At 39.5% G+C, this 24,462-nt stretch overlaps 1 protein-coding gene across 1 annotated transcript in view; it reads right to left on the bottom strand.

The window, feature by feature from the left end:
- The window catches only part of brinp2 (bone morphogenetic protein/retinoic acid inducible neural-specific 2), a 203,675-nt gene that overhangs the window by 54,560 nt on the left and 124,653 nt on the right, over positions 1–24,462 (bottom strand). Inside the window, exons 4-5 of the mRNA XM_020099489.2 lie at positions 23,737–23,918; positions 11,029–11,134 (exon numbers count right to left, since the gene is read on the bottom strand). Of these exons, the coding sequence (XP_019955048.2) occupies positions 11,029–11,134; positions 23,737–23,918 (288 nt within the window). The remainder of the gene's footprint in view (positions 1–11,028; positions 11,135–23,736; positions 23,919–24,462) is intronic.

Genomic DNA, 24,462 nt, shown 5'->3' with positions numbered 1-24,462 from the left:
TAAGACTCTAGAATCTGTCTGTCTATCTAATGCTCATCAATTTCCCCTTTCTCCCCAGTCACATTCTGGATCATTTTCAACATCCGAGGCAACCCCACTGTGCCCTGTTATGAATATGTGTGTCTCTTCTTTGGCATTTACTCTTTCAGTGGCTTGGAAAGAGATGTAATTAGTCATATGTTTCTTCTCCCATGCTGTGGCAGGTAGTGTGTGTGTGTGTGTGTTATATGTTTTAGTTGCAGACAGCCAAAGACAGCTAAACAGTCTCCCTATCAACAGTCAATGTCCCACAATCTCGCTCTTCTGCCCTGTTTGTTTCTTCTTTCCATCATATTTTCATTTAACTCTGGGTTTAAACTGCAGCAGTAATAGCAGTAGTCCTGATGTTTCTGAAGAACCTTGGTATTGAGTGTCACACCATTCTGTCTTTACCACACTTCATTTTGAACCATTGGTCCTTACATTTCTTTCTATCCATCACTGTAAATCCTGGCCTAAAAACATGGTTTAGCTCCAAACTTGTGCAGATGTGGGTGCAATAGATTTAAATGTTTCATCAAGCGAAGGCAGAGCAGTAAAATGTAGACACTGTGTTAAGCTCAATGAAAAATAATGATCTTTTATTTTGATTTAAGTCAACTTGCATAATTTATCTAAATATATCCAATTTACAAAAAAATATCTCAGCACAAGGTCTGAAATTTGTAGTGCTTTTACAATACCCTCGTTGAAAAGTAATGCACTGCTTAATCCCATTGCTTATTATTAATGTACAGTATATTATTATTAACAGTATTTTTTGGGATGGATTACCTGCGAGGTCAGAGCAGTGATTTACGACAGTCAGGCTGGAAAAGCCTATTTTTAACGTACCCGAAGAGTCTTTGTTCACAATCTGAAAAACTTCCACAATTGTTCCACAAACTTGACATAAAATGTATTTTTAATCTGAACCATGGTAATGACAGTGCAGTATAGCTGTCTCTGAAGGTGCAATATTTCAAGAGGTCCTTCCATTGGTAGGGACAAACAACCATTGTGGAGTTACAATAAAAATGTAATGAAAGTGAAACATTGTGATAATCCCAAGTAGTCACTATACCATTTTCATATATTGCAGAAATGAGGTTATACAGACATGAACTTGTCAGTGACTCCTCCCCATCTCAATTTGCAGCTTTTTCGCGTGTTGCTCTTGCAGCAGCACATTCCTACTCTTGAGAATTGCTCATCGTATTCCTCATGCAGCTCTCATCTGCAGTTCCAGAATGAATAAAAAACTCACACCTCAGTGTGTCACACGTGTCTGAGGTGACTAATAACCCCTATTTGGCATTTTACATAATTTGAAGCCACGCAGGCCCCAGCGATGCAATTAAGTCAGTGTGCATGCTGCTGAGGTGGGAATGATATGGCAGGCGTATTTTGGTTTGAAAGAGGCCTTCAACGTGACTCTTCCTGAACTGCTGGGATACACACACACATACACACACACACACACTGAGAAGGGGATTAGCTGAAAAGGAGCATTTAAATGGAAGTTAAAATGAAATGTCTTTTTACCAGCCAAGCAAACAAGGGAGCACATCGCTGGTTGAAAAGTTTTCTCCTTCATTCAACTTTACAACTTTACCTGAAGGGCCTTGTTTTTAAAGCTGTGGGTACTTTTTGTTTAAATTAAAATTATATTTTAATATTAAAATGACAGTAACACCTAAAAGAGTACATCTAGGGACAATGGTCACTTTTTTGTCTGGATATAGAAAAGAATAATTATTGTGGATATATATTTAGTGGATTCACACCCTTTCTGTCTATAAAATGTTCATTCAGGTTTGACAAACCATGTCGACTTCTTAGACCACTTCACTGTAAAACACAAAAAAGATGATAGAACTCAATATTTAAAAGGCAACATGGATTTAAATAAAGTAGTAGACTTTGATTTGATCCAACTTTTTGACTCTGTTAACTTGTTAACCCTCAAAGGAAAATGTGTATACATAATAGATGGATGGATAACTAATAGGTATGAGGTTCACATTATTTTATGTGATCGCAACTCAGAGTTTTACTTTTGTTTATCTACTCTAAATAAAAAAATAATAATTTGCAAGCTGTGCCCATTGTCATATTTAGTTGATAAATGAGTTCAGGGGTTGTGGTCAGAGCGATAGAGCATAGTGAATGGTTTAAAAGCTTTTAGACAGCAGAGACTACAGCTAATAAGATAGAATGAACTTTAACAAGAACATTGCAGAATACCATGAAAAGGGATGAATCGAAGTATCGATGACGCAATAAGCAGGAGTTTTGCAAAAACTCACAAAGTAACTGTTGTTGAACGTAGGGAGGTTCTGACTCATCTGTCTCGGTCTCTGCAAAAGACAGAATGGTGACTGATATATTGTATGCACTTACAGAGGCTAGCCTGACACTTTTTCTTTCTACCTGCATAATCCCCATACCAACATATGGTTTACTGGTCAACCAGAGGAGATAGTACAAATCCAATACTGTATATCTGGCAGCAGCCAACATGTGACATGTGAAACACAACAGTCACTACAGTCTGTTCAGTGAACACAAGCTTTGTTCCACTTGTTTCTATCAATATAACCTTTCCCAGTCAAATGCAAAAACCTTTTTGCAACATGTTGAGATTTTGTCTTTTTTTTTCTCCACTCAATTTTATGTAATAGGACAAGATGGTGAATATCCCTTGTACGTGTCAAGGTCTTCTGCATAATTTAATTTACCAACTACCAGTAGATGTTAGGGACATAACCTCAGTTGTGCACCTTGAGTACAAGTAGATCAAGGCCTTACTGTTTTTAGCTGCGAGAGTTATAGAGGACATGGCAATAACCACACATTCTCCCTATGTCAACATCTATGCCACCATTTTGCCACCTTTTTATTAATTTATATATTTTTTTTTATCTTATTCTGAAATATAAATAATGTAATGTATTCTAGTTGAATCCTGTTCTGAGGTCATTTTAATACTGTGTTAAACTTTGGACTGCCTTCTGATGATTTAAAAAGAGATGTCTGAGCTTATGGATTAAAGGCTCCAGCAGACTTGACTTGATTATACATTATTGTTATTATTTCCTTGGCACAGTTATTAAAAAAACTCGTACTTGTTTTTTTGTCTTTACTTTTATCTTTTCTAGACATCTGTTTTCAGCTACCTACAATGAATTCCAGGGGAAAAAAAGACAGTGGGTATCTCCTTCTGATGGGGGCTTTTCGGGTCATTACCCATAAAGCTCTGCTTCCATTCAGCCGCAGATTTATATCACTCCAAAAGACCAGGAATAGCAGACCCATGGTTCCATTTCTGTCTATCTCAGTCTCCAGCAGGGACCACACTTTCCATTTTGTGCAATTTGAAGCTCTTAAGCTTCCCCCATGATCACCACCCCTCTGTTATCAGTGTGTGTCTGAGTGTTTGTGCATGTGTGCACGTGTGTGTGTGTGTGTGTGTGTGTGTGTGTGTGTGTGTTCTCTCTACACCTTTGCTTCCGAAAGCACTTGGTCCTCTACACAGGAATGTGCTCATGGCTGCACAGCAGATGGTGGTGCTGGTACTTTTGGACTGTGCTCCTGCTCTCAGCTTGTTCAACTCTGGCAGTGACCGAGCTTCATAAACTTTACATTTCATACAGTCTGTTACAGATGCTACTGTGTCCCACTCTCTGTGGCTCCCTTTAAGCTTATCTTCATGCCTGCATATCTGTTTCTGTCTCATGACATGTCAAGTTGGACTCTCTGTTGCAAAGAATGAAAAATGCACACTGTACTTTGCTGGATTATTTTTTAATATCAACTGTATTCTCAGCTAGTGGATTAAACATGCAGGGCATTGAGGTTGGGAATAGATAAGGTTTTTAGTGTTAAGTGGTTAACTGGTCTTCCAGTTAGGAGGACAAATTGCGTCCATCGTGGCAAGTGCAAAATGGGTGGATGTTTCACCTGGCCCACCCCCTCTACCTTTATGTAGGTATCTCCCTCTTCAAACACAGTTACATTGAGACTGCCACTCAGGGCTGTGATATCAGAGGAGGGACAAATAAGTCATTTGACAAAGAATATATGTGCCTTGTTTCCCAGTGACAGATGGTGTGTTGAGACTTTGTTTCAGTGACTGTCCAGTCTAAGGCCTCAGCAGAGGAAGCACTTGATAAATCTCTGACCTTGCAGGAACTCACAATTGTCGCACAGCATCTGTCCCTGGGCTCTGCTCCTGCTATTGATGGAATTCCAGCAGAGTTCTAAAGGCATGTTTGGGGCGCTTTGGGGGATGATCTCTAAGAGGTTTTCCTGGAGTCCCTCTGCGAAGGCCAATACACTGAGAAACTACTTTGGCTGCCTCTTTGACATTGGGCCAAGCCTATATTGTGTTTCAGAGAAAACTATCACTGCTGCTGGGTTCCTGAAAAGACTTTGATAGAATAGGAGAAGCCTTGCTTGTAGTGCAACTGAAAATAGCTGTCACTGTGCATTCCACACGGATTGTATTTGTTTATTTTTTTTTTTTGGAGGTTGTTGATCAATTGGGGATAAGCTACTGTATCGAGAAACACAATGTTTCCATCAGAAGAGCTAGGATCTAAATTAGGTTCCAGGGAGATATTTTCAGATGGCATGCACTTTTGAAGGTAAAGGAACTTTTGTAATGAGGCTGAGAGTTATGATTGCTTCAATACACTAGTTATGCTAATGTAGGTCTACAGGATCTATCACTTGAACTATGAACCAATGAAACAAAGGATGTGAAAGGTAACAGGTACATGAATCATAATGTGTAAGGACAACATTTAGCTTTGGGAATGTTTGTGATATTAGTTATTGGGAAATTATAAGTTCCTGTAACTTTTGATGGAAAAGCAACTTCAGTCATTTCTCAGGGCAAATTTGACAGGTTTTCTTTGGAACCTTGACTGAAAATGCTGTTATTGAGAATTATATTGAGCTGAGTTCAGACATTATAATTACTGTTGACAAAAATGTTTGACAGTTTGGTCCGAGGATAACATTTTGATAATGTCTAGCTATTTCTGCTAGGTCCTCTACAGTTTGGACCAAATAATTGGCATGAGACCTTGGTGGTTTACAAAAGTCTCAACTGTGGCACAGGTGGATCAGTGGTTAGTACTATTACTTCAAATCAAGAGGGTCTAAAGTTTGAATCCAACTACTCGGCAAACATGTTCCTCCAATAAACACATTTAGAGAGCATACTCTTTACTGAAACACTGTGCAAATGTTGTGGACTCCTTTTTTTACATTCAGAGCCCACATACAGCTATTGTGACTAACATAACAGTTTTGATTGTTACAAGTAGCAGCAGTTAGGATTTTTAGTAATATCACTAATTAACTGTGGAAAAACAACACCTAGCTCCTTCATTGTCTGGTGCAACTAAATTACATTAAAGAGACAAAACCTGCAAACACTGCACTACACTGCAGGGGGATGATGTCATCCTTTTTCTAACCCAACCACAGTTTAGTGAGTGACTTACAGAAAAATAAATCTGTGTTTTCAGTTTTTGGTCAAAGGCAGACAGCCGTCAGCTTGATGATTGGGAAGACACTGACGCAAAGTACATAAACCACCCCACAGAAAAAGGACACTGCATCAGTGTGTGCTTATTCTCAGAGTCATGGCAACTAACAGGTGCACAGTACAGCACACACTGATCCAGCCATAAGGGTGGATACGAGAAGTACAAAAGTAAACAACGTGCAGCTCTTGCGTGACAGGATTTGAAAACCTTGTTATGTGTAGTGACAGTCTTATTTCTTCTAGGTTTTAATGTTGACAATTAGCGTAGCTGCATAATTCATCCACGACCAGCAGCATACATGCAGTACAGTTCTCTGGAGAACATAATACCTCAGGCATCGTTCAGTGTTGAGAGTGATAGCAGCAGTCTATTGACGGGGATCCAGTAGTCCTTTGTCTTTGGCAACTGATGTGGTGCTCGTGCCTAATCGAGAAAAGACTCAATGCATAAAAGAAAGAAAAACGATATTCTAGTAGCTGGCATGGATGCTACACCTCCGCAGAAGTTCTGGTCCAAAAGTTGGAACAATTGATGCCAGTGACTAAAGGAGGAGCTCCCACGGGAAATCTAAAAAAAATGTATCGAAGCAGCAGTAACAAGCTGCTCTCCTGTTGTTGCGGGTAAAGAAAATACAAGTCTGGTCATAAAAGAAGCAGATTCTGACATGTTTGAGAACCAAACATTCCAAGTCCATACCAGTGAGCACCTTTCTAATGCACCAGTCTGCTGTTGCCAACCACTTCGGAATTGGCTGTGCACCAGTGTAGAAACTTTTTTTGTCCAGAACTCTCCAAGTCCTATTACTTGTGTACACTCTCACATTGTGGTGTGAGTGCAGATTTTGTCACTCGAGATTATGTAGGCTAATAGCTGCCCGAGCCTGCCCAAGACAACTAATGCACTGGTTTCAATGGTATGTGTCTCCCCACACAGCTCTCCATGTAGTTTGTGTCAGGGTTGTTTTTCCTGGACTCTTGATGTGTTGTCGATGCAGTCCTGCTCAAATACACCACCCACACACACAACGCACATGAACACGTTCATATGCTCAATGGAGCTGCACGATTTAAAATGAAGAGTTTAATTTTGAAGGCAAAAAGCTTCACCAAACACTCAATAAAGATAATAATAATTTCACAATTCCACTTCAAAGCACCGCTCTGACTCAAGGCTAAAGCCACACTGTTTTTGTCAACCGCTAATGATGGGAGATGGTAGACTCTTTCAGCACTTAAGCAATGGTCTTGATTGAACAGAAGCATATATGCACACACACACACACACACACACACACACACACACACACACACACACACACACACACACATACAGACACAGTAAAGCCTAAAGGTACACAGGGGCATGCAATTAGAGACAGATCAGAAAGAGTAAGAACAGCAGAGTGTTGAACCATGTGAGGAATAGAAAGTACAAAGTACCACTTCTGTCCTACAACTCTACTGTTTCTTTTTATTATCAGTGATTCACAGGTTCAGATACAAAGGCTATGTATGTAGAATTGTTTATCCTGTTCCAATACTGAGGTCTATACAAATCAATGGGAGGAATGTAGGAATTACAGAGATTGATCCCTATGATTATAATGAAAAAAACAACTTGCATGAGCTAATTTGTGTTGGGCTCCCAGGAAAACCTCTGAAATTCCAGTTAAATGAAAACCCATCAAGCTAATTGGATGGAATTAGAAGAGTTTACCCTTGGACATTGCTGTGGTTGCACTTTCTCCATTTCCATAAAAAAAAAGATCATAAAATATACACACCGTACATATTACACCATTAGTACTGTTCTGACAGAGGCAAACTGCCGTTGGCAAAGTGTATGGGGTCCATATTGCAGAGAAATTTGATTTTGGCAAAGACACATTCACCTCAATGGATTCACCAACACAACCTCTCTGGACCTGTCAAATGAAATGTCTAAACTCATTTCTTTGTACATTTTTTTTTAAATTACAGACTGATTCATTCGTAAAACTGTCGTATTGATTTCAAGGCCAAAACACTTGATGACGCTAAGGCACACAACTGTGATTATGTCCCTAACGTCTGCTGGTGGCTGCTAACACCTAATAACATCTTCTGTTAGTAGGTAACTTAAATTGTGCAGAAGACCTTCAACCATACAAGAGATATTCACCATCTAGTCCAGTATTCTAAAATCTATCTTCCCCACACAGTTGTTCACCTTGAGAGTTGTCAGAATTATTGCCTTTTTTCTTTGCTCCTCTCCCCTGACTTGACCGTGGGTGTTGAAAAATGCTTAAGTATTTTTTTCTGAAATATAATCAGAATCTAATTGCAATCATCAGTTGTTCACATGTATTACTGACTAAAATCAGCTTGGGCTGGTAACTCACAATCCTCATGAAGCTCATTAGCTGAGTTTTGATGATTAAACTCTTGGTAATTTACAAGTAATTCTTTTTTATTTTCTGAACTTCAAAGCAACATTAATCTATTTGGGGTTTTTTGCAGGGAGAAGCAATCGGGCCAGTTGAAAACACGCTCATGTTAAGTAGATGCGTCAAATGAATTAGCAAATAGTTAAATGCTCCACCAGGTTTACAACCTAATTGCTCACATTAGGAATAATGCAAACAGAAATAACGTCTGAGGACAGATTTGGCCTTGAGTTGCCTAATTTTCACATGTGACATTCACAAGGTGGAACTGAGCGATTTGAAAAAGTGAAAAATGTTCTAGCATGCTACCCACTGTCTGGATGTCTTAGGTAGGGCAGATAGCGTGAACTGGGTTTACTGGAGCTATACTCTGCTGCTAAAAATAAGGTTGATGAGAAGAACCCAACAAGGAGCTGAAAGACAATAGAGTTGGTTGTGTTTCTCTATGGGTTTGTCTCTACATGTGACAACTTTCATTAAGTAACATTAAATACATTTGTTCCTAATTCAGTGTTTTTGAATGTACAGTATTAATACCTGCAGATACATGTTACAACAATATATTCATACATGTTATGAAAATGCCTCTCAATACATAATTCTTCTGCAGCCAGGCTATTTTCTTTCTCTCATGGATGCCATACTGCAGCCACGTGCTGATAACACTCATCACCTCAGAAGCACAGGGCACACAGACTGCATCCCAACACTATTGCCTTTGCATTAACAATAGAAAAGCGAATTATACTTCAGCTTTGGGGAACTCTGAAGTGCCCACTGTGAAGTAGTGTCTCAATAGCGTCGCTTCACTCTCCTGGGATAAGGTACAGTCTCAAGGACGAACCTCTGTGACAAGAAAGTTTGGTCCCTCTTTGTCTCCTGTTTAGTAGAGGCTACAGGTCAGAGCTATAGGGACTATTCCTCCTGTGATAGTTCTATAAAGAAAGAACTGAGCCATGTAGCAATGGAGAATAATGGTAATTTGATATTCTTTTTTTTTTTATTTATGCTCTTTAAATCATTTGTTTTTCATAAGACAGCCTGCCACCTAGCTAAAAAAAACAAAGACAACAAAGACAAAACCCTATAATTGATTAACTGGAGATTTCTGATGATGACACTATGGAAACAGAGGTTAAAATGTTTTTTATTTGTCTATATATAAATATATATATATAGATTCAGCATAAAGTTGGTAGATATTGACTTTGACTGTTAACAGGGAAATCTCACAGCCTTTAGAAGGCAGATAGAGCTCGGCGTTATACTCCTCCCATACCCCTTTGTTTTTACCTGAGAAAGATCATCTCATCAGGCTACATAAAAATAGCACTGTTTAACTATTTACTGTTACTAGCATGTGTGTACATATAAATCTAAACCTTTTAGCCTTTACACAACAGACACAGTGCTCACTGTCAGCTGAATGTCAGTCAAGCGATACCATGCACTTGACTCAGATTAGTGCACAAAACAGCTCATTTGTTGAAAGCCGTGTACTGACAATGGATGCTTTGTCTGAAATCTCCCATTGAAGACAGTGACCTACCAGGAACAGAGTTATCCTGGCTGTGACCACAGTGTGATCACAGTATGTGTATAAATGAGTAAAGGATGAGGTAGTTCAACAAATGCATCCCCTTTTTATGGAGTAGAAGAAATGTTTTCTCTAAAAAATGAATCAAGAGTGAGTAAAAGAATGCTGCATTCAAATTGCTCCACCTAACACAATTTAAGTAACCTAATTATGCCGTGGGTATGCAGAGTAGCTTGCCCCTGCAGGAGTACATCAGCTCATATTGACTTAAAACTCATCACAAATCATTACTGCAGCCGTTTTTAGACACGTCCTGTTGAGGATCTCATCAGAATTGGGTTCAGACTTTCTCCTGCGATTTTGTTTCACACATGCACAATGCAGCGGCGGGTTCTCTGCTCAGATGCAATCCCAACAACAAATTCTCAGCAGGCATTCAGGTAATGCAGCAGTCAGAGGCAGGATGTGACATATAATTCTGCTGCGGCGATCACATGATTTTGTTTACAAAACATTGACAACTGCGTCGGCTCTTATCACCACAAACTCTCTTGGCGTGTCATCGCCTTTTCACCCGGAGATATTTCTTTTCTTTACTTTCTTTTTTTTATTCCCCTGCTGTTCGCTCACATCGACTTGTGCAGATTTTCTATGGACTTTCTATTGCAGAGCTTGGCAGAGAAAGTCCGTAGAAAGTCTGGAGACCCTCACTCGGCAATTTGCGCTCACACATACACTTCCTTTACAGTTTAGGTCATGTCTGAAAGCAGGTTGATATACGTTAGTCTCCACACGGACGATGTTTACTTTGTCTTCTAATGAGGAACACTGTCATCTTGAAAACGTTTCTCCTTCAACGGCTGATTTAACCAGTTTCATTTCTGACTGCATACAAAATAAGAATTAGCCTTAAAACGATATCACCCCACTCTGCCTCCACCCAAAGACTTAGACATTAGCGTGGGGATCATTTTCATTACACATTTGTAAAAGTAGCCTGTTTGTCACCAGGTTACTATAGACAAGAGTAGATTCTTGTTAATAGTCTGTCCCTTCCCCTCTTATTCTGCCGATATACTGCAAGCAACAAGGCTTGTCCAAGGTTTAGCATTTGAGCTTTACTTGTGCACTGAGTGTTCCAGGTGTGGTATAGGAGGGGTTGGGTTGGGGTCACTGTGCTGAGACACGGTCCATCTACAGCCTGGTAAGATAACAGATTCCCCAGGAGAGTGAGAGCCAGTCAGGCAGAACAGACATATAAACTACTGCAGCGTAAAATAAAGGGTCATCCTGCCCAGCTTCCACACACAGGAGGTGAGCGGCTTGTGTGTTTGTGTGTGTGTGTGTGTGTGGACCTTTTCTTCAATGCTGTGACTTGTGTGTTTGTGAGTGTGGGTCTGCATTACTTTAAGATGAATATACATGACAGACTGATGTGTGTGTGTGTGTGTGTGTGTGTGTGTGTTTGTGTGTGTTATCCAGCTTACCCTTTAGGTGGATCTTATTTTCTGGGCTGTGTACCAACACAGAGCTAACTGAATCCAAGCTGTCGTAGTTACTGCAGCCGAGAGGACCCGTCCTTGTTTCAGTTACCTGGGAAACAGAGGAAGGACAGATTAGGTACAGAGTGTATACACATTTTTTTTACAATGCCACATTAGTAGAGAATGTCCAAGGATGCCCCCTGACTGCAGAAAAAAACATTATTTTAGTTCCATTCCCTCACCCACAGCTGCCTGAAGTGAGCCGGCTGTCTCATGGATGATGGTAAGAAGAAGCGAGAGAGACATGTGAGAAAGAGAACAAGTGCAGGTGTCTGTAAAAGATGAAGCAACCAAATTGCGGACAGAGTTGCATTGAGTCGAATGCCTTTTAGCAGTTCTGTGCTGTAATAGAGGTCTGATAATGACCATGATTACATGTGCATGAGGACTAAAGTAGACTGGTGGGTGCATCAGTCAGGAATCACGACGTTTGATATTTGCTCTGCATGATCACAATGCTACATGGCTTTTGACACAGCATGAGGATTTGCTGAATTATTTTGTCTGATCACTAACGTAGAAGACAGCAAGTGTAACTCATTTTTATTTTATTTTCTGCAATAGTATTGACCTAAGAAGGAAATAACCTGTGAAATCAACTTATGTACAGTATAGTCACGTTTTACAAAAATTGCTTCCTCGCTTATCCACCAATTGCATATCATGATCAGTAAATTCCAGTCATGTTTCCAGTCAGCTGGTTGATTTAAGTCCAGCCTTGACTTTCCTTTAGCTCTATTCCAAATCCAGAGGGAAATATATCTGGAAAGTTTCACGGCTAAACGTGTTACTTTGTTCACCAGCTGTTCTCACTAACTGCGTGTCTGCTGTTTCCTGTTACAGTTAGTGTATTATAGGTTTTAAGAGCTTCTTCAAGACGGTGGGCTGCACAGCTAAAATGTGCTGAAAAGCTTTCTGTAAAGTTCTGTAGAGCTGAGGGAGGCTGCAGTTAAAGGGTAATCATATTTTCACAATGTTTCACCCCAAAAAAATGATAATTACAATCACTTTTACAGAATCAGGCATTATCTTGGTTTGATTATCAGATTGAAAATGTTGAAGTCATTTTGCGATACAGATGATACCATTGTTCCTCTTGGAAGGATTGACCTTGTTCAAACACTTTTCAGAATCTGCACACACACTAATCCTCTGTAAGCATGTGTTGTTCACAGATCTCCAAGAGCAGACGTCAGACAAAAAAGTCTCTGTTGGTGGAAGAAGGCAAAAAGAAACTTGGGAGAAATAAAACTCAAACTCAAAGAAACAAAACAGGCAAAAATAAAGCAACATGAACAAATAAATAAATAAACCGACACATGAGGAAGCAGCAGGGAACAAACGGATACAGATGACTGCAGAGCGCAGAGACATAATACACATTGGAGGCAGAGATAATTGAACACGGGTGAAATGCAGGAGGGCGGGGCTGAAAAACTGACGAATACAGGAAGTTACACAAACAAAATACATACAAGCTAAGTCATTTAAAGGTAAAACATGAAAAAACAAGTTAGGGGTCCATACTACTGTTTCAAGTCCAAACACAGACTTTCAGAAAGTCCAAAATGTCATTTAGGTTCAGATCCTAACGTCTGCAGTACACCACATGTGCTTTTTATTATCGCTCACATGACACAGACCTGACCATGGATGAAACTTACTTCAACGCTGTATAAACTGAATGATGACTTGAAGGGGACGCCTTCATGTAATATCTATATTGTTGTTTGTAGACTAAATGATATTTTCATTTGAAGCGAATACTAGATGCCAACATGACTCCTTTGCCTCTTTACCTCACAAATACATGCAGATGTGTTTTTCCTTTCACCAGATTGCATGTTATTTTGTTTTCGGTAAAGTATTGTGTAACCCCACAACCAACACCATCCCTGCTCCATCATCTCACTTTGATATTACAATGTTATGTATCTCAACTACTACTGATCAAGATGAAGTCAAATTCCTTCTATGTCTCAAATAACATCACTAGATATTCTTCCTTTGAAGAAAATGTTCTGGAGGCAGAACAGAAAACAGACTTAATGTCTTTTGTATTAAAAAGCAGCATTGACAAATCTTTTAAAGAGGACAGAACCTCACCTATATTGCATCAATATATATATATACACCAGTGTTGGCCCTTATCAAAAGCTCCCTTGACCTCTTTGTGGGTATTTTCAATGTGTGTGGCATCACTTTTTCAGCCGGAGATATTTCTATTCTTTTTGTTTTTTTCATTTGTGCTTCGGTCGCGTCTGCGAAGCGTCATCAGCACACCCACTCGGATAATCTCCTGCTGTGCTCTCACAAGAGAAACTTTGGCGAATGTGCTGAGGCTCTTACTTTCTCCCTCAGTAAGTTCAGCAAGTTACAAAAACACTGAGTTACTCTGTAAGCTGGAGAGAATACCCCTGAAATGTCTACTTTCAAGGTCAATGAAATATTCATTATCAACAATCTGACCCGGATAATGGTGCAGCTGAGATACCATGCATGTCATGGAAAATATGATACTTTATCAATACCCTGTATGCTGTGGTTGATGCTTTGCTTTAAAGCTGCTTTAGAGCTGCAGTTTGTGGGGGCAGACGAGAGTGAAAAGTCAAGTGTATAAGGAGACAAACGATACAGGGAGAGACAACACTTTCTAAGATAAAACTCAACACTGAACAAACAAAAAAAGTAAAACTAACTAAATTAGCAAGGATTACAGCAAATTCGGAATGAGTTATCAAGATAGGACAATTAGCACTAGAAGATGGATGTGGCCTCCGGCAAAGCCATTCTACAGCGAAATCACTCTTTACAGCAAATAAAGCAGCCTGAATTTGCCGTCGTTAAAACAGCCTCGTTCCTCCTCACATCTTCACACTCGCTCTTGCATTAAGATCGCATCTATTATCAAAAGAAACGTTACCTTCAAGGCACTTTGGAAGATACGCATCTCGAACATCTCTCGAATAACATCTTGCAAAGATGGATTTAAAGATTAGAAAGTGAGGAACGAAGGAGGATTAGTGATTTGGGTTGGTGTTCAAGACACAGATGTGGTCAAGGATTATCTCTGCTTTAAGAATGAAAGGAAACTGTTGCATCTCATTAAGGTTTTTGTAATGACGACGGAAAAAATCCCAAGGCTTACAGTTCTTAAAGACAAAATCAAAATCAGATAAAACAAATCTAACTGATAGAGCATGACTGTGTACTTATATACAAACACTCATGTTCTTGCAATGTTCACAGCCAAAAGGAACCAAATGTGTCTGATGAATTCAGACTTGGATTCAATTACCAGACTTTGGTTTCCAGTTGAGAACAGTGTGAGTAGATAATATATTTTGGACTTTAAATGTGAGGATTTTCCATTTAGACATGATTGTGTTTTGGTCTGTAATGGGTCGTGGTATGAGTCACAGCCATCATCCATCTGGATGATGGCTGTGACATCCATTGTATAGTCTAAAGCTCACTGGGCAATGTGTTTGGCATCTTGAACGACCAGAGTAGCTTGGCTACAACAAAGCGTGGCTTCGATTGACTCAAGGACTTTACGAGAACCACTCTGCACTTTCCTTTTTTGTTTGCACAGTTTTGTAACCCAGAATTTTTCTACTGCTATTTGGTGATTTTCAATTAATTAATTTCTCTCCTTCCCTCCATTCATCCTTCTAACCCTTGATCACATTTGAGGCACAGAAATGTTCTTGTTTTTACACTGAGATCAATTTAGCTCAAATTAAATTCAGCCCGTTAAAGTGTGCTCAGACTTAATGTGCAGGTCATTTTAGAGGGAGCACGTTGCGTTTTAGCTCCATGCAAAGATGTGAGTGCATTTTCAATACATCTGCCGCATACAGTATTTCCCTTACTGATTCAAATCTCACAGAAAGACCAATGAAAGGGTTCAGGCTCGGACCCCAAGATGTCTCTCTTACTAATATCTAGCTGCTGGGTAAATAATCTTACACACTTAAATCAAAGAAAAGAAAAGAAACATGTACATCACTTACAGTTATTCATTAATTCAATACCACAACCGAGTAAAGTGATGCAACACTGTTTCTATTTCTGCTTTACCATTATTCTATTTCTATTTTTTTGCACTTGTCCAGCCCTTAAGTGGATTTAAAAACTGGATTTAAATGGCACAAAAAAAACAATGCTTTATGGTTAAAGCTAGATAACCATGCAGGCGTCAGACTTCCAAAGTCCCTAAAAGCACCACATTCACTGCACAGCAGTTCTTTTATGGTCATTTGAATAACTGCAAAAAAAATTATAGAGGAGCAAAGTGTCTCTGTGTGGTGTCCCTGCTGATTTTGGCTCTCAACGACCACAGCGCTGTGGTAAAAATACTTTTCCTTCCTCTGCGTCACACTGAGCCGGTTCCTCACTCGTTTCCAACCAAGCAGATTTCACACAGATGTTACAGAAGGTCTTTATTTGTCTCACAGAGAGCTGTAGACTAAAGTAGATGACTGAGGTCCACTCCATTGCTGGAGATAAAGATAATGTATTTTGCTCCCACCTCCTACTAGGTGCTATAGCGACACAGAGCCCAGAGGCGTACATGGACACAGGTCAAGTACACCCCACTCAGTGTCTCTTCCCCTCGGGTGATGAGTTGATCTGGCAGACCACGGCACAGCAGGTGGCTTGCATACCTGATATCCTCATTTAGCAGAAACAGGCAGAGGATGCGCCTCGCCAAGTGGGAGTAGATTGTGTTTGTGTTTGTTGCGTGTTTGCGCTGCTCAAAGTGTGTTTGTGTGGGCAGATCTGCAAAGTCTCTGGGTGTTGGCTGTTTATGACGGAAGGGTCTGTTTACCTGTCTGTCAGCCTGATAGCTGTACTCATCAAAGACACGTAAACCAGTTAATTTAAGGACCTTTAGTCTCTGGGTTTTTTAATATTATTATTATTATTTGACTGTTATTACAGCATTAGTGCAAATTAGAATGACTAATCATGTGTGTATGTTCCACTTTTCTTATTCACTAAAAAAGTAGGTAGTTTCTGCAAATAAAGGAGGAACTGGTTAAAGCACATGAGTATGCATCCATCCATTATCTATACAGTTTGTCCTTCGAGATTATAGGTGCTTAGAGACAAACAACCATTCGTGTTCAAGGTGTGAATATAAAGATTAAACAAATCCAAGATCCTGAATGTCCGAGTGATCAGCAAACATGTTCTGCTTTATGACAGGGTCACATTGTTTACTCTGATATTGTAAATTATATGTGGGAGTATTATCCTTTGAGCCATAGACAGAATGGGTCCTGAAGTCCTGAATGGGATGTCCACTAACTACTTGTTTTAGGTTCTCCCAACTACTTGGAGACCTTGGGGTAAACCAGCGGACTGGGATTACGGTGGATATTTCACGGGGCTTAGGGATGCCGGAGGGTCCCTCGGGAGAAGCCAGAGGTTGTGGATTGCTCATTTAGCTGGCTGCTGTGACTCGGACTCACTAAAGCAGCAGGAATGGATTTATAGGAGATATGAATAATACACAAAATAATATTTAAATGTTTTGTCTATATTTCTGACTAAATGAGGATTCAATTTAAGTATGAAACAAAAACCTTTTAGTGTTGATTTGATGCACTGACACTGACACTGAACTGACAGTTGCAGTGAGATATTGTCCATGAGAGCATTTCTGCAGCTCTCTGTAATTAAACACCAATTAACAACCTGACAGCAGCATTATAGACTTGTATAAAGTAGTCTGAGAAAAAAGTCATAACCCTGGAAACTTCGTTCCAATGATGCAGCAGCAAACAAAGAGATATTTCTTGAGCATGTGAATAAAGCTGAAAAAAAGGAGGAATAGGAGTCTAAGAAATGTAATGTCTGATGTATGATAGCTATTGATTTATATAAGTGTAAGTCCAATTCCCAGTATGAAGTCCAGAAGACACTTAAGTACCTGTGCCTATATTAATCTCAGCACATTGTTCAGGCTCTGCGAACAACACATCCAGCTCCACAGTCACCATCAAGGCTATATGTCAAGTAGATTTCTCTATTGCTGAGAAATGATTATCGGGAGAATTCTAATTTGAGTTGCATGAATTTATTGAGGTCAATAGTTCACCAGCAGAAGACAAAAGTATTATTTTCCTATTATTAAAGACACAAAGAAGGTATACAATACAATTATAACATGTATGAACCAGAGATATTACTTTCCTGTCTTGAGCTTAATCCAGGGCTCAGCAACCTTTACTATCAAAAGAGCCATTTTGCCTCCTCCACCATCAAATCAGTTTTGTCTTTAATATAAAGTTATACTACGTATAGTGAGGCTCCAGTCACTTTAACACTGAGTCTTGCTATTCACTTTACGTCGACTCATTTTCATGATATTTAAACTCTGGAGCGAATCAAACAAATGCAAAGTTACTTCATGTACTGATCGGGTCCTGATAACTAGTGATGAGTGTTTATTAGTTAAAGGGACAGCAGGTCAGAGTGGAGGACGAAACAGAAACTGCAGCTCGATGCAAACCACCTGCAGCTTCAGCTCTGATCACTGAGCAGATGTGACCAGAGAATCTCTGTGTTTTCAATGTTTCCACTGTTCTTCAACAAAGTCTCTGACCGGCTGCTTCACGTGAACGAGCTCTGATCTCACTGGGCGCTGTCTGGGAGATGATTTAACTCTCGCTGGAGTGAACGTCACTCAGGTTCACATTCATCGGTCACGAAAAATATAAACGCGTTTATGCACAACACTGTACAGAGGGCCACTACAGAGGGGCCGCGGGTTGCCAACCCCTGGCTTAATCCATCCACCCATCCATCCATTATATCACTTATCCTTTGAGGGTCATGGGGGGGGGGCTGGAGCCAATCCCAGCTGACAAACCCATTCAGACACTGGGACCCCTGGCTGAGCCGAGACTCAAACCGAGAACAATTTGGCAACAGAACTAACCACCACACAACAAGCTTTTTGGTTTTCTGAGAGGATATGTTCATTTCTCAAATAAAGGCACTTCTCATTAATGTTTTGTCACAAAGGGCTGAATATGCAATAACCCAAATAGTGATTTCATTTATCAGCCTTTTAATTATATTGTATTCATCTTTTATTCATTTACTCATTTATTTCATCTCCATTTTATTGTGTGCATTAGTCTCAAATTGTTTTCAATTGTTTTCAATGACTTAATATTGAATATTTATTGATTATTATCTTTTCTTTTCTCTTGTTTTTTCTTTCCTCTCCTCTTGTTGTTTCTTATGTCTGTGTTATCATATTTTCAATCATACATGAACCACTTTGAACTGCACTAACCTGCATGAAAGGTGCCAAATAAATAAAGGTTGATCTGGCATATATATTTTAAACTTAATAGATAAATACATTTGACCTTTTCTGATATATTGGTAGTATTATTTAACAGTGGATTCTGAAACCCCATTTGGATGGGATTAAGATTCCAGGTAGAGGTGGGGAATAAAATATTTATTGTGCATCTCTGTAACATATCATTCCGGATGGCATTCTTACCGTCGTGAAATCCCAGGATGTATTCTATAATAGACATCAACATGCAGCAGGGAACAGCCCATATGAAAAATAGGGGGTGCACCAGTGAGTTGAATTTGAAGCAATGATTTTGTAGAAGGTTAATTTGCCTTGAGCATCATATTCCTCCCCCAGACATTAAACACAAAGTGATGTAATTTAATGTAACCTTCCTACAAGGCTATTATTATCTCCAATATTAAGCTTAACAAATGTCTTTTAATCCATTTAAAAATTACCAGAAAAAAAAGACACTTGGAACTTTTTTTTTGCAAATTAGCATTCTCCTCAGTACCAAAGTGCACTGGTGATAGCTTTCTTTACATCCACAGTTAGACTGCATACAGGATCTGCTAAAAGCTAATTCTACATATTTGTGGCACCAAATCCTCAAAATGTAAACAAATAAAGGCTCAAATTGAATGATACTACCTGCCAGGACCTGACACTACAACGGCCCATTTGACAAGCACGGTTGGGGGTCTTTGTCTCCTGATGGCTTTAATTATTTCCGTTGACTCACAGCTCAGAGAGATTTAGGGGAATATCACAGAGAGTTACATACTTCAGAGAACAAGGTGCAACAAAATGAAATCAAGGTTTTTCTGAATAAATTAAATTTAGCAGAGGATTAATCTCTGGGAGTCTCTCTGTCTCTAAAGCAGAGCTTAGAGAATCATACAGAGGATGATGGAAGCAACGGCTCCAGGATTTAATGGCAAACAGCCAAACGTTTCATTTACTTTTAGGACATCCACTTTTGGATACAGTATATTCAATATAGCAGCTCTGAAAGGATGCTTTGGAAGGATGGTAAATACAGCCTTGATTACTTAAAACAGGTTAGGACCCTTCCATTTGTGCTGATTGTTGTACTTCATCACTGAATGCAGATAGTAAAATGTTTTCTAAAACCGATTTACCTTAATTGGTACATCGTGATCCGAGAGGGTTTTATTGGATGCCTGTTGTCCATCACATAGGTTAAGTTATAATTTTGCACAGTTTCTATTATCATGTTTTGATTCAAATTGCTAAACTGAAGAGTTTCTGACAACAGAGACAAGTATGGAGGAAAACACCTTATGTAATATTACTTCAACCTCTGACTCCATCTCTTGTAGTAAAATTCTGATATGTGATATTTGTTTGCAAGGCCTTGAAAGCTTGAAATGCTGAACAATAAACAGAAGAGTCACATTACACATTTCTTCTGAGTTTGAGGTATTGTTTTGTCTCAGGATGAGAGGATGCAGTAGAAAGATAGTGAAGGAATGGCACTGTACTTAACCCGGGGGTTGTAGAACATACGTCGTCCATATGTTCAATATACAGGCAAGCTACTTCATGGTTCTCTTTATCTTCAGACCTTTTTTTTTACACCTTTCTCCGCGGGTGTGCGATATCTCTGTGGCAGCATCGTTTCTCTTCTTACTATTATGCCGTTGCATCTGGCTCCCTACCATTTTGATGTTACTTTTACTGAAGCTTTTCCCATCACAAAACTGTGTGAGGTAGGCGGACAGGAGGCCTTTCTACTCTTTAGAAAAGTTTTGAAAAGTAATCCAAATGTCCTTTAGCTGCTGATTCTGAATAACATCAACTAACAGCAGCGAGTCGAGGAAAAGTAAGTGAACATGAACTAAACTGAACCAAATTAAGAGACAAAAACTTGGGGCATCAATTTCATGTCTGGTTGCATGTATTCGTCCTGCATGAATAGTACATATACAATAAGTATTAATACATCTAAGAGGTGGAAAGAACATAGATGTTAACAGTAATAAAGACATTGACCAGTCTTTTCTGAATTTGGCAGTTATATTGACATTCATTTAGTCTAAATTTTGAGCATTTAAAAACCACGTCCCTGGATTTGACGTGAGGCCACAGAACAGTACCCATGAGCAACTGTGCTCCTCATGCACAACTGCAGAACCATGAGAACAGGGCCGCTGCTCAACACTGCCTTCCAGTTGAATTTTAGGACGTTGGTCACTCTGAACACTCCTCTCCCGCCCTCTTCAATCTTCCAACCCTCTCTCCCTTCATTTTCTGGAACACATGTACAGTTCGTGGAAGCTTACAAACATCCAGAGTAGAGGTGCTCCCTCAAGAGTATGGTTTTGCACCTGCAAAATAAATAAATACTAAATAACCGCCATAGTTAGAATGTGCCATCACGCTCATGTCACAACGTACTGACTTACACACACTTCTACAACACTGTAGCTATAGGTGAGCTGCTCTTTAACGAGATCCCACGTCTAGATTTGAAATGTGACCCGTGTACAAAACAGCTCCACAAGGTTAACAATGCTGGACGTGTGTTAATTGAAATGGTATTTATGTGGTGCAAATTCCCAAAAGAATGTGCAGTGAATTAATAGGTACAACTAATGTTCACAGTGAACCTTGGGGGCCCTCGAGGCTATGAACCTAATTTGGAACGTTATCCTGGTTTGTAATGGTTCCTCTCCAGACTCATTATACTAAAACCTGAAATTAAAATCACATTAATTTAAAATGTGCAATAAAAACGAAGATTTAACAAATTTCCACTGTTCTTGAAATCACTTGCCACATCAAACGAAGCAACCTTGGATATTAAACATAATTTTTCTTTATCTTACGAAACTCCACTTAAAACAATGAGCCAGTCTGACTGTCAGAGACTTGATGTTACTGCAGACATGCTGTTTAACAGACAAGCAGTTGTGTTTGTTCAAAGTGCACTTTGTGCACTCTGACTGAAAACAGATTAACTAAAGTGGAAAAAAGATCTTGGTTCTGGTCGATTACTTATTTATCTGCTATTGTTGTGATGAATGCAGAGGACAAATTGTTTTAGGGCAGCAGTCGCTCATTAGGCTCCCCCCACAGACACAATTATCAACTCATTCAGGCTCACCAGATAATGTATTACGGCTGAGATGCAGCATTCATGTTCTCAGCATACTTCAATAGGCATGACAATTATGTTAATTATTTTTGCTCACATATTAAAGTTGTGTATTGCTGAGATAAAGCTTGTCAATAAAAACATGCATGGCTCTGTGTATGCCAGGATTATCTCATTTCTTTTTTTTTTTCTTTTTAAGACTCAAGCAAAGTTTGACTTGATGCGGTTTTCCCTTACATTCCCTGAATCTACACGCAGCAAACATTCCCCTTTTTTTTATTAGGCATTAAAATTCACTTTCATGTTCTCATAATAATCCAACTTTTCTCTCATGGTTAAAGGAGGATGCGCTGAGTGGAGGAGGTATTTCTCATGTAGAACTCATTCAGGGCAACATCTTCAAGCAAACAGCAGCTTCAGCATCTAACTGAAATGAGAGCCTCTCCTCTGCGTTCCTTACTGCACGGCACATTTTCAGCTACGGCACTTTGAAATAAGCCAGCTTCTTTCAAAGTTTACACCTTGCAATCACGTGGTTAAACCACATTTGCTATTTAAGTTGAAGCATGAAAGCAAGGCCCATCCACCCACACACCTGCTGTCCCCGCTCGAAAGCCAACAGATCTGTTCTGATGTGAATAATGTATCGCTTGGTTATGTTTTGCTTGCAGTCGTCAGGGTGTGTGTGTGTGTGTGTGTGTGTGTGTGTGTGTGTGTGTGTGTGTGGGTAGGGGCGTTCGCAGCCAGGATGAAGAGATAATAGAAACTATTTTTTATCTGTTCCCAGAGTGATTTTTAAAAAAGGACCAGTTGCAATTAATGGTGAAAAGAGCCAGTTAATGGCTGGTGGTGAATTTTTGGATAGATGACATTACACCACTTCAAGGGGAGTTGAGTGTTCGGTATGCAAGTAAATAAAATGAAGGAAAGCACCTGTTTATGTGACATGAAATGATGTGCAAGCATTTCTAGTGACTACGACAAAATATAAGGGCTATGTTGAAGTTGTCTTAAAAAATACCAGATACCAGAATAAATTTGTAATAATATGAGAATAAAGTTGTAATTTAAAATAAAATTGTAACATTATGAGAATAAAGTCTTAATATTATGAGAATAAATTGTACTATTTGAATAATAAAGTCATATTGAGAGAAAATGTATTTAATGCTTGCCAGAGTTTCCCTCATGTTCCTTGTGAAACTATAAAACCCTTTGAACATAACACAGAACCAGTGATAACCTCACAGTCGTCCCACCACCAAACATTTCCTCCTCCACATAATTTCCTTCTAGTTTGTGCGGCTCTCTCTTTAGTATAGACACAGTTTTGTTACACAATCTTTTCAAAGTCTTGATCCTTGTGCTGCTGATAAGCCAAATATTAAGTACTGTGTTATTTGTGAGATCTATAGGCTTCTGAAGTATAACTTAACAAGTTGCTCCATGTCCCTCATTTTAATGCAGGTATCAGGAGCAAATCCGAGCGTGAGTTGTCTGACTGAACTATATTTTATTATTATTCTCAAAGTCTCATATTGTTTTCTTTAATGTGGCCCTAATACTCCATCATATGAGAGACTTCTTGCTGGTGTCCAACAGCTTTTTTTTATTTACAAAGGTGATGAGAATTTCCAAATGTTTTTAGGTCTCATGTGATGCACACACTCCTACAGGGAAGCACACACGCCCTGGAACCCATTCCAGATGGAATACAGTAGAGAAGAGTAAGAATGAAAGAATGTGTTCGCATTGAGACATCTGCCATGCTTATGGAGCCTCTCTCTGCTATTGGAGCTTTTAATCCAGCCTGCCGCTTTAAAAAGAAAAGAAAAATGTCACGTCCTTGTGCGCTCTCTTCCGTCTCTCCCCCAGCTTTTGAGCAATGATGCACCTTGGAAATAATCTTTGAAAAGGATTGTTTGTGTGCATAAGATGACAAAAAGCTGAGCTATTTGTCATAGTTGCAGCACTGGCAAATATATCCCAGAGGGACAGTTTCAGAGGAGGGTTAATGTTTGCGCGTCGAGCTTGATGGGGGGGTTGTTTGTGAATCTGCAGCACTGCAAACACAAGTCTTCAAACTGCAAACAGTGTGTTTTCGTGCCGTATATCTAAAAAGACATTTTTCAAAGCAAAGAATACGCATCTGTACACTGCGAGGAATCCAAGTCACTCGCTGTGTGCATGTGTACGGTACCTTGATGGCAGAGGTGGCGATCTGGAGGTGGTGCAGGCGCCTCAGGGTGCTCTCTCGATCTGTGAAGTAGGAAGCCGCCAACTGATGCAGCAGCTCCAGGGACACCACTGAACTGTTGCTGTTGCCTTCTGACTTCTTGTTCAGCTTCTGCTTGTCCAGGAAAATGGTCAAAGATTCCTCTCCTGTGGATCAATCAATAATTCTAGTCAGTCTTTCTTTCAAGGAATCTCTCTATTTCTGTTACAGTTTACATAACCAAAGGTTTCCACAGAGAAGACTCTCGTGAATAAAATGTTTTGGCTTTTTTATTTGGCATTTTCCAGTTTTTTTTGCCAGACACGTCTTTCTTTAAACCAGTCACAATCGTCTTTGGTTGGCCCAAAGCCCAGGATGCAGTGACGGTGCCCTTGCAAAAAACAAAGCGTTGAGGGGATCTTCTTCTGGTGGAACATTGTCATTAAATTGGCTGATTTCCTGCTAAAGAAAAGGCCAAGAAAACAGTAGAAGACATATCGACTGTGTAATTGCAAGATCTATATCTTCATCCAAACTTTCCATTGTCAGAATGAAGGTTACTAGCTCTGAGGAGGTTGTTATTGTTTCCTGTAGAAAAGTGGGGAGGAGTAGAATGCTAAATTAAATTGGGCATCCATTGGCAGACTTGTATCCAGAGTCTGGATCAGTGTAGTCAAACTACTTTCATTATAATATTTCACCGTGTCAGAA

Source organism: Paralichthys olivaceus, chromosome 16 (assembly GCF_024713975.1).
Source record: "Paralichthys olivaceus isolate ysfri-2021 chromosome 16, ASM2471397v2, whole genome shotgun sequence".
In the NCBI taxonomy this organism is placed as follows: Eukaryota; Metazoa; Chordata; class Actinopteri; order Pleuronectiformes; family Paralichthyidae; genus Paralichthys; species Paralichthys olivaceus.
The sequence above is the reverse complement of the archived record's forward strand: the minus strand, read 5'-3'. Positions and strand labels throughout refer to the sequence as shown.